The sequence below is a fragment of the Hylobates moloch genome, unplaced genomic scaffold (genome assembly GCF_009828535.3).
Source record: "Hylobates moloch isolate HMO894 unplaced genomic scaffold, HMol_V3 SCAFFOLD_23, whole genome shotgun sequence".
Taxonomy (NCBI): Eukaryota; Metazoa; Chordata; class Mammalia; order Primates; family Hylobatidae; genus Hylobates; species Hylobates moloch.
Window position 1 is genome coordinate 21,427,429 of NW_026652298.1, and position 14,473 is coordinate 21,441,901.

General features: G+C 37.6%; 1 protein-coding gene across 3 annotated transcripts; it reads right to left on the reverse strand.

The window, feature by feature from the left end:
* Window positions 1–730: 730 nt before the first annotated feature.
* ANKRA2 (ankyrin repeat family A member 2) lies at window positions 731–14,428 on the reverse strand. 3 transcript variants are annotated; one of them, XM_032144656.2, is made up of 9 exons: window positions 13,880–14,428; window positions 11,342–11,734; window positions 9,601–9,759; window positions 6,028–6,093; window positions 3,910–4,007; window positions 3,278–3,403; window positions 2,735–2,801; window positions 1,793–1,873; window positions 731–1,245 (listed from the first exon to the last, which is right to left on the reverse strand). In XM_032144656.2, exons 2-9 carry the CDS (start codon window positions 11,628–11,630, stop codon window positions 1,190–1,192), a joined length of 942 nt encoding a protein of 313 aa, XP_032000547.1. In that variant the 5' UTR covers window positions 11,631–11,734; window positions 13,880–14,428; the 3' UTR covers window positions 731–1,189. The 3 variants fall into 3 exon arrangements, 2 of the variants coding, with proteins under 2 accessions (XP_032000547.1, XP_032000548.1); XM_032144657.2 differs by lacking the exon at window positions 13,880–14,428 and having other exon boundaries at window positions 11,329–11,530; XR_009211814.1 differs by lacking the exons at window positions 731–1,245; window positions 1,793–1,873; window positions 2,735–2,801 and having other exon boundaries at window positions 3,295–3,403; window positions 3,542–4,007.
* Window positions 14,429–14,473: the final 45 nt, after the last annotated feature.

The following is a 14,473-nucleotide window of genomic DNA, read 5'->3' on the forward strand; positions in this document are numbered from 1 at the left end:
CCTTTGCCTGACACATTCTCTGTGGTCTGGGGGCAATGCTGGATATTGTTAATCAGCCACCCCTTCTCCCCCAACTCAGCGGTACATTTATATGCCATGCTTAACAGAGTTCTGCCTCCTGGGAATGTAAATCTGAGCGGAATGACAAACAAGGGGTTTAAAGCTAAACATCATAGTAACAGCATCCGAAATGCCTGGCCATAGTTTCCTGACTGAGATCCTTAGTTGCCTTTCATTCCTTGGGACTGCCTGCTTCTTCAGCTTTCCCTTCCATTCTGTTGAGATTAGCTAGATCAAGTTTATGTGGCTTACAAACAAGTACCATAACTGACAAAACATCCTATTTTCCAGGTGAAGTGATTTAAGTCAAGTCCTACACTCAGTGGTCAAATCAACTTCTAACCCATGGCTCTTTCTTCATGGCTTCTGTGAAACACGGATTCATAGTGCTCCCTTTGTGCCATTACAGAATATCTTACTTGTACTGAAGAATTGGCTTCTCTTCACAGAGGTCTTTTCCTACTGAAAAACTTTCTTAAAAGAGAAAAACATTCTAAATATACTTCTAGAAATGACAATAAGTCTTTGTTGATTGACTTAGATTCAGTTTATTTTAATTACATATATTGTTTGATCTAATGAAGTGTTACAGCAGGATAGAAGGGTGAAATAAAAAATCTGAAAGAAATCTCTAATAATCTTCTATACTTAAAAAAAGTAGTATGCAAACTGACAGAAAAAGTATTTTATTTTTATAGTATCATTTTGTAAACAATCACACTGTGCACTTTTTAATTCAACAATAAGAACAATTTTTTTTCTAGGGATTTATAGCAAACCCTATATAAAGTGAATGACTTAACACATAAGTGAAGATGACTAGGGTAGAATAATTTCTGAAAATGTCAAATTACAGCACTTGATACAAAGACCAATGATAACTATCTGTACCATAAAAATTTACATGCCATGAAACATTAATTTATAATTTTAAATATACAGTAAAACATAGTTATAAAAGGGTATTAAATTTATTATAAACCAGTGAATTACTCAGAGAAATATTTATTAAAACTTACTAAAAACCAGTAAATATTGCAACTGAGGTAAAAATTTATAAGTAAACAAAACTATCATTTATAAGGACCAAGAAGTAAACAAAAGGGCAGATATTTTCTGATGACTGTGTCTACTCCTTGATATTTTGAAGCAGCTTCAACAAATGTGACTCAATAACCTGTTGAACTAGAACAGATAGGTAATCAAGATTACAGCACAGTGACTATAAAATTTCTTAAAAAACTATCAAATTTAACTTATCCCCAATATTTTCCTAAAATAAAGTTATTTCTAAGCAGGATACATGCATAATCTGAGGGCAATAATACAATGCAATACTTTAAAAAACTTGAAACTTAGTCTGTCACTGAGTAACTGTCCAAGTTACTGGACGTTGTGTCTTGGTTTTTACATTTTTGAAACTGAAGGAGAGTCCAGAATACAAGGTTATCCTAAGGTTGCCCTATAAATAGTTTGCTATCAAAATATGAAATAAACCTTATAAACAGGTATGCACTTATCCTCCAGTAACTAATTATTTGGGTTGGTGAAAAGTATAGTAACAAACTCATTTCTAGACTTTATAGGAATTTGTGGACTTTTCCCAAAGTTCAAAGTCAGGAGTTGGGATAACATGTTTTAGGATTACAGTGATAAAGATGGTTTGGAGTACCAGCTTATACTATTTACAGAGCTTTACTAAGATGAGACACAAGAGTTCTAACATACTTACCACTTCTATAGCCTAGGGCTACAGCTAGATCCATAGAATTATATCCAGAGTCAGTTTCAATTGTTGGATCAGCCCCACTTTCTATACCAAAATAGAAAAATCTATATAAATGAAATGAAAATGCAGATATATTTGTCTATTATTGGCTCATGTACAAATAGCTGGAGAGATTTTTCAGTTTGGAGAATGTTTTTAGGATAGTCTGACAAAGTACAGAGTGCATGGGGTACTTAGAATTTACTTTAGTGGATTGGAGGGAAGACACTTCAAACAAACAGCATCCTCTAGAGCAGCCGAAACTCATACACAATTACAGATAAAGCTCATGCATAAAGACACTGTAGAAAGAAAACAATAGTGAATTCATTTTCTTTTCTTCTTCTTCTTCTTCTTTTTTTTTTTTTTTTTTTTTTTGACAGAGCCTTGCTCTGTCGCCTAGGCTGGAATGCAGAGGTGCAGTCTCAGCTCATTGCAACCTCTGCCCCTTGGGTTCAAGCGATTCTCCTGCCTTAGCATCCTGAGTAGCTCGGATTACAGGCACCCACCTGCCTGACTAATTTTTGTATTTTTTGTAGAGATGGGGTTTCACCATGTTGGCCAGGCTGGTTTGAACTCCTGATCTCAAGTGATCCACCCACCTTGGCCTCCCAAAGTGCTGGGATTACAGGCTTGAGCCACTGTGCCTGGCCACATAGTGGATTCACATGTGACACCCCAGATGAAAGCAACAAGGATAAAAGGTCCAATTGCAGGTGTGGTATGTGATGGAGTTGCTTCTCACATGGGCAACTTTACGGTGGCAGGTGCTCTAAGGGTGAAGAGCAGCAAGATTCATGTATTTAACAATAGTTAATGATTCTCCCGAGTAGTACCAGTGGAGGCCAGGTCGAAAAAATAAAATCAAGTCCTCACATGGCATTTTCTAAATTTTCATCTGCTTACCTAAGAGCATCTTTACACATTTCACATGATTTCCATGTACAGCATAAAGCAGAGGTGTTCCTCCATTCTGCAAAACGAAAAGTTGATTCAGAGTTTTTCAGGGTGAGCAAGACTCAAGTAATTTAATGCTGCTGTGAGAAGTTTTACTAGAATTAGACATACAATCATTTAAAGTAATTTTAATATTTTGTGAAGGATACTTAAATCAGAACTAATAATTGAGCCTGTGATATTAACTTTTTCTTCTACGTATTTAGCTAATTAATCATTCTCCTCTGTTTATTCTTTTATTTATTTTTTAGAAACAGGGTCTCACTCTGTCACCCAGGCTGGAGTGCAGTGGTGCAATCATAGTTCACTGCAGCCTCAAACTTCTGGGCTCAAGCTATCCTCCCACTTCAGCCTCCCAAGTAGCTGGGACTACAGGTGTACACCACCATGCTCAGTCTATTTCTTCTTTAATAAAACTTACTGTATCTCTCCCAAACCAAATAAATTCTAAAACTTGTTAGAGTCATTTTAAATTTAGTATCACAAACTTACCCAATCATATTCATTTACATCAACTCCACAATCAAGCAGCATTTTGACAATATCTGTGTAGCCTTTACTACAGGCCAACGACAGTGCACTTTCTCGACCTTTTCCTAAAAGTTGGGGATCAGCACCCTGGTATGGGAAGTAGAGATAAAAGACTTCTCAATTAGTTTAAACAAGAATATTGTTATTCCTGTCAACAATAATTATAGTTCAACACTAGGCCTGGTAATGTTCTGGGCTTAATAAAGAAATAATGGAAACTTTTACTCATGGATGCTTTTATTGAGATTGCCTGGATGCCTTCCTTCCTCCGTCTTGTATCAATCCTAATTATCCTTTCACTCTGGAGTCATGTCACAGCTCCTCCATGAAGCCTTCTCCTTCAAAGCTGACAGTACTTCTGTTCCCGTGGGATGTAGAGGGGTCTGGGCGTTAAATTATTTCTCACTGTTGCATGTATGGTTAGTCTTGCCTTCCCAACTAGATCCAAGTTCCACGAGAATATGAAAAGCATTAAACTTTTTTTGGTAGCCTCTACCAATATATCTAGCTGGCTGGATATATAAAAACTCTACTAAAGACTTAACTGAACTTAAGTAACTATACATATACATTTTCTGAGGCATTTTCCTTACATTCTGAAGTAGGAACTCTACCACAGCTATTTGCCCGTGTGCTGCAGCCCACATCAGAGGAGTAAATCCTTCTTCATCCGTGTGATTGATAACATTTTCTATTTAAAAGAAAAGCAATTTTTGTGATCTAATTTAACAACCATATCTTAATATCACTATGAAAAACTGGCATTCCGAAGAGTTGATTATAATACTCAATAAAGTTCACTTTGTGCTGACTTTTCGTTGGTGTCCTATTGCATGTTGTTGTAATTTGCAGTCTGAGTGTATTAAAATATGCCTCAATGTACATAGCCGGGTTCAGACAGCATATTACTTAAAGTATAAACTACCAGACATGACATAATGCCAGGTACAAGGCAGTCAAGAGAACACTGGTCTCAGAATCAGGAGACCACAGTTTGAATCCTGGCTCTGTCACTTTCCAGCCATGTGACCCTGGGCAAGACACTTAATTTCTTCAATATACAGAATTCCTTGCTTACCTCAACATACAGTTGGGAGGATCATAATAAAAATGAGATTATATGATAGCCCTCAGCATTACAGACATATATAAACTTACTGATTCTTATTAAAGCTATCTTCTACTCCATAGCTAACATTGCTGCCTGTGAATTTCTCTCATTCTTGTGGTTTGCTAACATAATGTTATGTGGATGACAGATAATATAATGTGAATGAAGAATAGTCTGAATTACAGTACCATGCAATTCTACCTTGAACCCCATTTTCTTCCCTAGATTGTCTACTAGTTATTAAGTCCATAGCTTTTTCCCTAAATTTATTTAGTAGATTGAAGAAGCCTCCAAATATTCATAAACAAACAGAAATATAAGATTAAGTCTTTCTTATAAAAATGACATGATTAAGCGAAATAAAACTCTTTGATCAGACTCCCTATATTCAATAAACAGTTTTGGGACAACTGGCTAACTTTTTAAAGCATGAAAATAAAAATACAGCTCATTCTTTACTTCATTACAACAAAACATATTCCATATGAGTCAAATATTGAAATGTAAAAAGGAAACCCCGGAAGTTCTAGAATAAGGAATGAGTGAATTTATTTATAATCTTGAAATGGGGAATCCTTTCTAAGCAAGATATAAAATCCACGAGTCACAAAGAAGAAAATAAATTTATGACTTAGAAATGTTATGCTTTCAAAACTTCATAAAGGAAGTCAAAGGAAAAATGACAAGCTGGGGAACAATATATGCAACATAAACAACAACAAAAACAGCTAATTTCCTTAATTTAGAGTTTACATACCAATATATAGCAGGCAGTTCACAAAAAGTTCCAGTAGACCATAACTTAAAAAATGTAAATGAAACTACTCTGAGATGCCATTTTTCACACGTCAGATTAGCAAAATTTGGAGTCTGCTAATATCCTGTATCAGTGAGGGCATGGGGAAACAGAAACTCTAGCTCTTCTGTGAGGACACACATTTGGTTATATATATATATATATAGATGTATATATAAAAAATATGTATTTACATGTATTAAAAAATACACACACACACACACATATATATACATATATATATATGTATATATATACCCTTTGACCCAGCAAATCTACTTGTGGGAATCTGCCCTATAGATATACTTTAAGTATAAACTTAAAACTTAAGGGGGGCAGTTAAAAAAAATAACATAGAACATGTACATGCAATACAATGCACACTTATGGAACTATGAAACGAATAAAATAGGTCTTTAATATGTGCTTATATGGAAAGCTCTCCACAGTATTCAGTGTAAAACGGTGCAACGTAGTGTATATTTTCCCTTTTGTGTAAATAACAAGCACATATATATTCTCACACAAAACCCGAAACATAAATAGAAATGTTTTCCATAAAAATTTTCTGAAAATGTAAGAAACTTATAATGTTTCCTTTTGGGGAAAACGCAATGGTGGTAAAGGAACTTTTACGCTTTATGTTCCTTTTTTTTTTTTTTTTACTATCCATTGGGTTATCTGCCTGGTGAGTTTATGTAACTATTTGTTTTTGTCTTTATACTTTCTTATATTAAAATAAAACAATAACAAATCTAATAAATCCTATTGAATTTGTTTAAATATTTTTAAATAGGCTATTACCTTGTTCAATACGAGTAGCCAGATAGAGCATCTCTCCCTGAGCAGCCAACTGGTGAACAGACAAAGCTGAAAGAGTATCATAAAATGCTTCATGCATTATCTATAGGGTACACTTGCATCATCCCACGGTTCATGTTTGTGTCACCAATTTCCTTTTCCAAAACAAAAACTATAATTTTATTATTTTAAAAATATAACTTAAAATGTATCCTAAAATTAAGGCTGGGCGTGGTGGCTCATGCCTGTAATCCTAGCACTTTGGGAGGCAGAGGCAGGTGGATCACTTGAGGCCAGGAGTTCGAGACCATCCTGGCCAACGTGGCAAAACCCTGTCTCTACAAAAAATACAAAAATTAGCTGGGCGTGGTGGCATGCGCCTGTAATCCCAGCTACTTGGGAGGCTGAGGCTGGGGAATCACTTGAATTAGGGAAGCAGAGGTTGCAATGAACTGAGATTGTGCCACTGCACTCCAGTCTGGGCGACAGAAAAAAAAAAGTACCCTAAAATTACAAATACTCATTCTATATTTGAGAATTGATTCATATTCATTTAAGGTAATTCTGATATCTACAATTTTATTTTTATGAGACAGGGTTTCGTCATGTTGCTCTGGCTGGCCTTGAACTCCAGGGCTCAAGCAGATCCTCCCACCTTGACCTCCCACAGTGCTGGGATTACAGGCATGAGCCATCATGCCTTGGCCTTTTTTTAAAATCTACAAATTGTTATTATCAATGAAATCTATTCTAAAGAAATGGCTTAGATATTTAATTTTTAAAATGCTATTTCTGCATCCAAACTTATGAGGAAGATGGGTCTTAAAGACATGAAGACACTCTTTTGTCTTTTTATTGACTGACCCCATTGTGGTCTTAAATATTTTTATTTCAAGACTCTATGGGGTTTTCTTTTTACAAGGAATGAGGTCACAAATAAAAAACTGGCCTTGAGAGTAAATTTATTTATTTATTTATTTTGAGACAGGGTCTCACTTTATCACCCAGGCTTGAGTGCAGTGGTGTGATCTCAGCTCACTGCAGCCTCAACCTCCTGGGCTCAAGTGATCCTCCTGCCTCAGCCCCCCAAATAGCTGGAACTATACAGGTGGGTGCCACCACGTCCGGATAATTTTCATATTTTTTGTAGAGACAGGGTTTTGCCATGTTGCCCAGGTCTTTAACTCCTGAGCTCAAGTGATCCGCCAGCCTCAGCCTCCCAAAGTGCTAGGATTATAGGCATGAGCCACTGTGCCCGGCCTGAGAATAAATTCTTGAGTGTAGGCCTAGCTGTGGCTAATTAGCTGTGTGATGCTGGATAACTTTAAACATTTTTGTCTGTAACGTGAGATGTAAATCAAATGATCTTAGGTATTTGTTTCTAGCTCAAAAATTCTATGGTGGATTATTTTAAGACAACTTCTTTAAAGACAATGCCAAATAGGGAGAGTTCTCCTTAAAAATTAGTAGCATTTGATCATTGACTTCAGTGATATGATTGGATGGCCTTACTACAGAAGGAAAAGCAATTGGTGTCCTACGCAAATTTATATCAGTAAACCAGAAATGGCCAACAGGTGGGGTGAGAGTCCTACAGGAAGATTCTTCCTAGCTCAATTGGTACAGTATGTGACTCAGAAATCAGGAGGGATTTAGTGTTTCCAAAGAAAAAACATATTTTGTCATGCTTTAGAATATAGATATATTTATATTACATTCTCAAATACAGTAACTAACATAAATACACTTAAATACTAACACAAACACAGTTCCTGTTTTTCTTTTTTTAACATACTTATACTATATAGAATATTTTTGTAGTTTAAATAGAAAAAGTTTACTTCCTCTAGAATGATTCTACATTTAAAAAATTGTGGATTCAAGGTATTAAAAGAGATGGTTTCATATTCATATTATATTCAAATTCAAAATTACAGTGCAAATCACTCAGCTTTTACTACAAAATCATTTATTGATCAGTGATCTGGTTTATAAGTAAAATGTGAAGACTTGAACTCCAAGAACATGAAAATACTGACAGTGTCTTAATTTCAAAGGGCTCAGAATTATTATTTTTAATCTCTATTATTTATTAACTCACTATTTTTACAGTAAAACTTTTATGTTTTCATAATTAATATTTTAATCTGTATTTGCTCTCAACAGAGAAATATAACACATGAACTATTTATTTATTTATTATTGATTGATTGGAATCAGGGTCTCACTCTGTTGCTCAGGCTGGGGTACAGTGGCATGATCACAGCTCACTGCAGCCTTGACCTCCTGGGCTCAAGTGATCCTCCTGCTTTATTTAGCCTCTTGAGTATGTGGGACTACAGGTGTTTGCCACCACACCTAGCTAATTAAAAAACTTTTTTTTGGTACAGATGGGATCTTGTTATGTTGCTCAGACTGGTCTTGAACTCCTGAACTCAAGTAATCCTCCTACCTCAGCATCCCAAAGTGCTGGGATTACAGGTGTGACCTGCTGTGTCTAGCCCCACATGAAATATTTAAAAATGCAATAATACATGAAAAAGTTTTCAACTGCTAAAACTACTAGGACATCACTTAAGCTTTCAAAAAACTTAAGTATAATGCATGTATTTATTTTTAATTGACAAATAATAATTGTGTATATCTATGGAGTACAAAGGGGTATTTTAATATATGTTTACATTGTGGAATGATTAAAGCCAATTAACAAATCTATCACCTCACATACTTATTTTTTGTAGTGTAAACATTTAAAATTTACTCTTTTGGCAATTTTGAAAAATACAATGCATTATTATTGTTTATTTTTATTTTTTTGAGACAGGGTCTCACTCTGTCACCCAGGCTGGAGTGCAACGGTGTGATCTCAGCTCATTGCAACCTGCTCCTCCCAGATTCAAGTGACCCTCTCACCTCAGCCTCCCAAGTAGCTGGGAACACAGGCATGCACCACCACGCCCAGCTATTTTTTTAAATTTTTTAAATTTTTTATTTTTTGCATTTTTAGTAGAGACATAGAGTCTTGCTATGTTGCCCTGGCCAGTCTCGAATTCCTGAGCTCAAGCGACGCACCAGCCTCGGCCTCCCAAAGTGTTGGGATTACAGGCGTGAGCCACCATGCCCAGCCTTCGGTGCGTTATATTAATTATAGTCACCATTGTGTACAATAGGTCATTAAGTAGTCCTCCTGTCTAGCTAAAACTTTGTATCCTTTGATCAGTATCTCCACCCTTTTAGCATCTACTCCCCTCTCCCAGCCTCTGGTAAACACCCGTCTACTGTGTACTTCCACTGAGTTCTACTGTTACAGATGTCCCATATAGTGAGATCGTGTGGTATTTGTCTTTCTATGCCTGACTTATTTCACTTAGCATAATGTCCTCCAGGTTCATCCATGTGTCGCCAAGTGACAATTTCCTTCTTTTTTCAGGTTGAATAGTATTCCATTGTGTAGTATAACACATTTTCTTTATCCAGAAAATATGCATTTAATGAAAATAATGTTTTAAAGTCAAACTCTTGAAAGTATTACATTAAGAATAAGAATACAGTAATACATCTGTGGCAAATACTTACAATTTGCTAACAGAGGTGTGGTAGAGACCTCATTTCCTCTGTGTTTGTTGGTTAAAGTAGTTGACTGTTTTATGGGTGAGAAATGCTTTGTTGTAGACGGGGTGTAGACATGCCTTACTTGAATTCCCGGAGAAGGAGATGTATGGATATTGCATTCGGCTAAGTAAAAAACAAATGTAAACACATTAAAAGCATTTCAGTAAGAGTTCTATGTCAATGTCTACATTTAAAAAGAAATACATGAGGTATAATAGCTTCAATTAAACTATTTATCAAGTGATACTAAATTGTTTTTATCATAGAAAGTCCATACTTCCTTGTTTGCATAATGGTTAAAAAAAAAAAAGTCTAGGCTGGGCATGGTGCTCATGCCTGTAACCCCAGCACTTTAGGTCAGGAGTTCAAGACCAGCCTGGCCAACATGGTGAAACCCCATCTGTACTAAAAATACAAAAAATTAGCGGGGCACAGTGGCGCACGCCTGTAATCCTAGCTGCTCAGGAGGCTGAGGTAGGAGAATTGCTTGAACCTAGAAGGCGGAGGTTGCAGTGAGCCAAGATCTCGCCACTGTACTCCAGCCTGGGTGACAGAGAGATGCTCTGGCTCAAAAAAAAAAAAAAGAGTCTATATAACCATAGTGAAAGTTGTGGAAAAAATATATTAATCTTGAGTGATGTTATCCTAAGAGAATAGTTTTATTATTCAGGGTATCATTATAAAAGCAAATCTAGAGCATGATGACAGACTTCACTCCATTAAAGCATAGAAAGTGAATGCACATTAAATATTCATAGAACAGGAATATTCAAGGCCGGGCGCGGTGGCTCACGCTTGTAATCCCAGCACTTTGGGAGGCTGAGGCGGGCGGATCACGAGGTCAGGAGATCGAGACCACGGTGAAACCCCGTCTCTACTAAAAATACAAAAAAATTAGCCGGGCGTGGTGGCGGGCACCTGTAGTCCCAGCTACTCGGAGGGGCTGAGGCAGGAGAATGGCGTGAACCCGGGAGGCGGAGCTTGCAGTGAGCCGAGATTGCGCCACTGCACTCCAGCCTGGGCGACAGCGCGAGACTCCGTCTCAAAAAAAAAAAAAAAAAAAAGAACAGGAATATTCAGGAATGGATATTATGCTAATTCATTTCTAAAAGGAACACGATTTTTTTTTCTTATGATTTTATTTTTTGAGACAGAGTATCACTCTGTCACCCAGGCTGGAGTGCAGTAGCACAGTCTTAGCTCACTGCAACCACAGCCTCTCTGGTTCAAGCAATTCTTGTGCCTCAGCCTCCCCAGTAGCTGGGATTACAGGCGTACGCCACCATGCCCGGCTAATTTTTGTATTTTTAGTAGAGATGAGGTTTCATCATGTTGGCCAGGCTGGTCTTGAACTCCTGACCTCAAGTGATCCGTCCACCTCGGCCTCCCAAAGTGCTGGGATTATGGGCATGAGCCACTGTGCCCGGCCCTAAGATTTTAAAAGGAATAATAGGGAACTTCATTAGGGAATTTGTAAACAAATATTAAACAAGAAGTTTTTTAAAAAATCAACATGTACTTCCTTTAAATTAGATATTATATAATCTGAAATTATTTTAATTTTGATTTCTGTGAGATTCCAGAAAATCATATTAAAAAATGACTTCTAAACTGTCTTCCCAAACTCAAAATCTAATGATTGGGAAAATAACCCAAATATACAAAAACAAAAACAAATGCATATATTTATACCATAACTTTCAACCTTTAAATAGGACAGATGCCACCTCCAGGTCAGAGTTAACCTGATCTTGAATATTTTTACTATCTTCTTCATTTAAGGACTTCACAAATCGAGAACACACATTCATATCAAATCGGTTAGGCAATATGAATTTCATTCCCATGGCAACACCCTGAGCTGACCCTTCTTCTGAATTTGGGTCCAGTGGATGTTCTATTTTAATGTCTGGCATGCCAGTTAGGCTGTAAGTGCTGGGACACTCCTCCACTATAAGCTGGGCTCCAATATCCAGATTTGTTGATGTAGCCATGATTTCAACTGTAGTTTCAATAATTAAAATATTTCTTCATGATTTCCTCTTGGTTTTGTAAGAGCAGTATCCAGTGTATTCTTGGAATCTGGATATTTAAAAATCTGAAAGAAAAAAATTAGAAAACTAAAAGTATTCTATCAACTTAGGTAAAAATACACAAAATAATCATTTTCAATCAAGTATTGAAACAATGCTCTTGAAAGCACCTATACATAATAGAAAGAATATAATGTTCAGAGGTAGAGAAACCTGGGTATGAATCCAAACTTTGCCATTAATTAGCTGTGTGACCTGCAGAAGTTACTCAAACCCTCTGAGCTTCCGTGTCATTTATAAAATAGGGATATCACCATTAACCGTATAGGGTTCTGGTAAAGACCAAATGAAATACTGTACAGTGACATTCTCACCTCCATCATTAAATTCCAATACATTTTAGTTACTGTTTCTCCCATTTCCTATACCTGAATATCGCCAAATGGATAAAAGATCAGGCTCACAATGAAAATAAACTTTAACCTCTTACCTAAGGTTAGTTCTTTAATATACCATGTTTATATAGGTGGCCCTTAGTTTGAATTTAAGAAATGATAATTCATGTTGTATCCAAGTTTATTGGCATTGTTATCTATAACACCTGTGATTCCTAGACCATGAAAGGCTTTACAAAGCTTTGGTTTCGATGAACTGAAGGTACATTTATCAATTTTTGTTCAGATTAAGCATTAGCAACTTAATGTAGGTTTTCATGAAAAATAAAGTAGGTAGATTATGGATTGGCTTTCCAAGATGTATAATTGTCTTAGATACATTATCATTTGGGACAGGAAGGAAATTAATAACATCCAGTTAATTTTTTCATGTTAGGGTTAATTGCCTCTTAGAAATTTTGAGAGGGGGCAGGGTGTTTCAAAATTGGAATTGGAATTAAAAGAAAAATGCATTAGGATCACAGTGGAGCAAGGGTCGCCAAACTATACATGTACAGATAACCACCTTCTACAATTTTAAAAACATTTTCAAAGATTAATCCTTATAACAATCCTTTGAGTAGGCAGGTCAGGTAATCATATGTCCACCTAGGAGGGGAAAAAAAGGAAGCTCATGAATTATGAGGGCTTACTCAGCTCTTCTGACCCCATCACTCTGACCATTAAAATGAGGCAGCACTAAACAAAGCCAAAACCTCCACGGAAGAGTTGAATAAATAACACATAGTATAGTAAGGAAAAAAAAAGCAGGAAGTAAGAAGGTTAATACATTTGGGCAAAAAGAAGGAAACCAGAAAAGAAAATTAGTTCAGTGATTCAAAGGGAGATGGATGTGCAACGCATTAGTCCATGCGTCTTAAAAGGGACTGGACAATATGAACTGTGTTTCCTGAGGGAAGAACCATCTCCCCCTTTCTCCTATCCAGCGGCTGGCTAAGTGCAACTCCCCTAAGCTCTCTGGGCACCCTGCATATATCTGTATTTTAGCATTTACCATTCTCTTGACAATTTCCATTTAAATAACAGCTAAATTGAAAACTCCCCTGGGACGGGGACCACTCTTAACTAATTTTTGCACACAGAACAGTACTTGGTCCTACCAGGTGCTCCATAAATGTTTTCTGATCTTAACTTTAACAATTTTTTCCATATTCTTTTCTACTTCTAACATTTGCTGATTAGACCTGGCTTTCCACTCCCAACATCGCTACTAACTAGCTGGACAATCCTGGACAAATAAATAATACAAGTTTTCTGAAATTCATCTATTATAAAAAGGTGTTGAAATAGGCCTTTCTAATATTCTTTCCAGCTCTAAACAGCTTCCATGTTACAAATCAGGGTTTATAGATGGAATTACAGGTCTTCGAGAGGAGAATAGCAAATGTGCTTAGGGGAAGGGGGTGGGTGGAAAATGAACGCTTATCTTGGCACAGCAGTCTAACGAGAGGAGAAGCAAAGTTGATTAGTAGGCCAAAATTTTGAAGAACAGGAGAGGGAGGCGGAGGTGAGGGCAGTGGGGTAACAGGACTTAGAAGAGGTGGTGGTGAGAAAAAGGGGGTAAGGCAATCGATAGCTAGGTTCACCTCGATCTGTCAGAGCCCAGGGATGAAGGGATAGAAACTCTTAAGGAGATAAAGTAAGCAGCTATGCTAGTTCCTGTGGATGCTAATAACAGGAGCCCCTCGTTTCTTCCTGATCCTGGAATTATTCTACAAGGAGAGGAAGGTGCTATGAAAATAAATGATGCCTCACAGGCGACAGGTGTCCCAGCGTCCCGAGACAGGAGCCCGCTGGAGGGGAGACTCTTGTAGGAAAGAAAGTCCGTTCTGTCGCCACAGGCCAGCTGTGCCCGAAAAGTCCCAGGAAGAAACTCTCACTCATCCGCGGCGAGCGGATCCCGGGCACAGGGGCTGGAGGCCGACCCGGTGAGAGTGCAGGGTCTCGCGACCACCGATGACAGCACACAGCGAGTCGGGCCTTCCCGTCTGAGGCCAGCTTCAGTACAGGCCTCCAAGCCCGGGCTTGTTTTGGCCGCGACGTCACTTCCGATTTCTTCTTTCGCCTTCTGGCTAAAAAACGTTCCGCAGCAGTGCAGCTGAAACTTACAGGTTTTCTTTTTTGTGTCTTTCTCTCTTTTATTTATTAATTTTTTTTTTCTTTGCCGCCTTTACGCTCCGAGGCCCATCCTGCCGGAGTACTACACAGACAGGGTCATTTCAGTTAACGGTTCTGGGTCACAAGAGCAGAAGAAGCCCCAATTTCGCCTTCTGGTCACGCCTCCTACTCCAGATCGCCCCGCCCACCTGACCCGCCTCTGCGCCGCCGGGATGCGTGAGTCTCATGAGC

Coding starts and splice junctions, on each gene's coding strand:
- ANKRA2 (XM_032144656.2), bottom strand. CDS start 11,630: ATGGCTACATCAACAAATCTGGATATTGGAGCCCAGCTTATAGTGGAG. Junction 6,094..9,600: donor CACACCTCTGTTAGCAAATT/GTAAGTATTTGC, acceptor ATACTCTTTCAG/CTTTGTCTGTTCACCAGTTG. Junction 1,246..1,792: donor AGCCCTAGGCTATAGAAGTG/GTAAGTATGTTA, acceptor TATCTGTTCTAG/TTCAACAGGTTATTGAGTCA.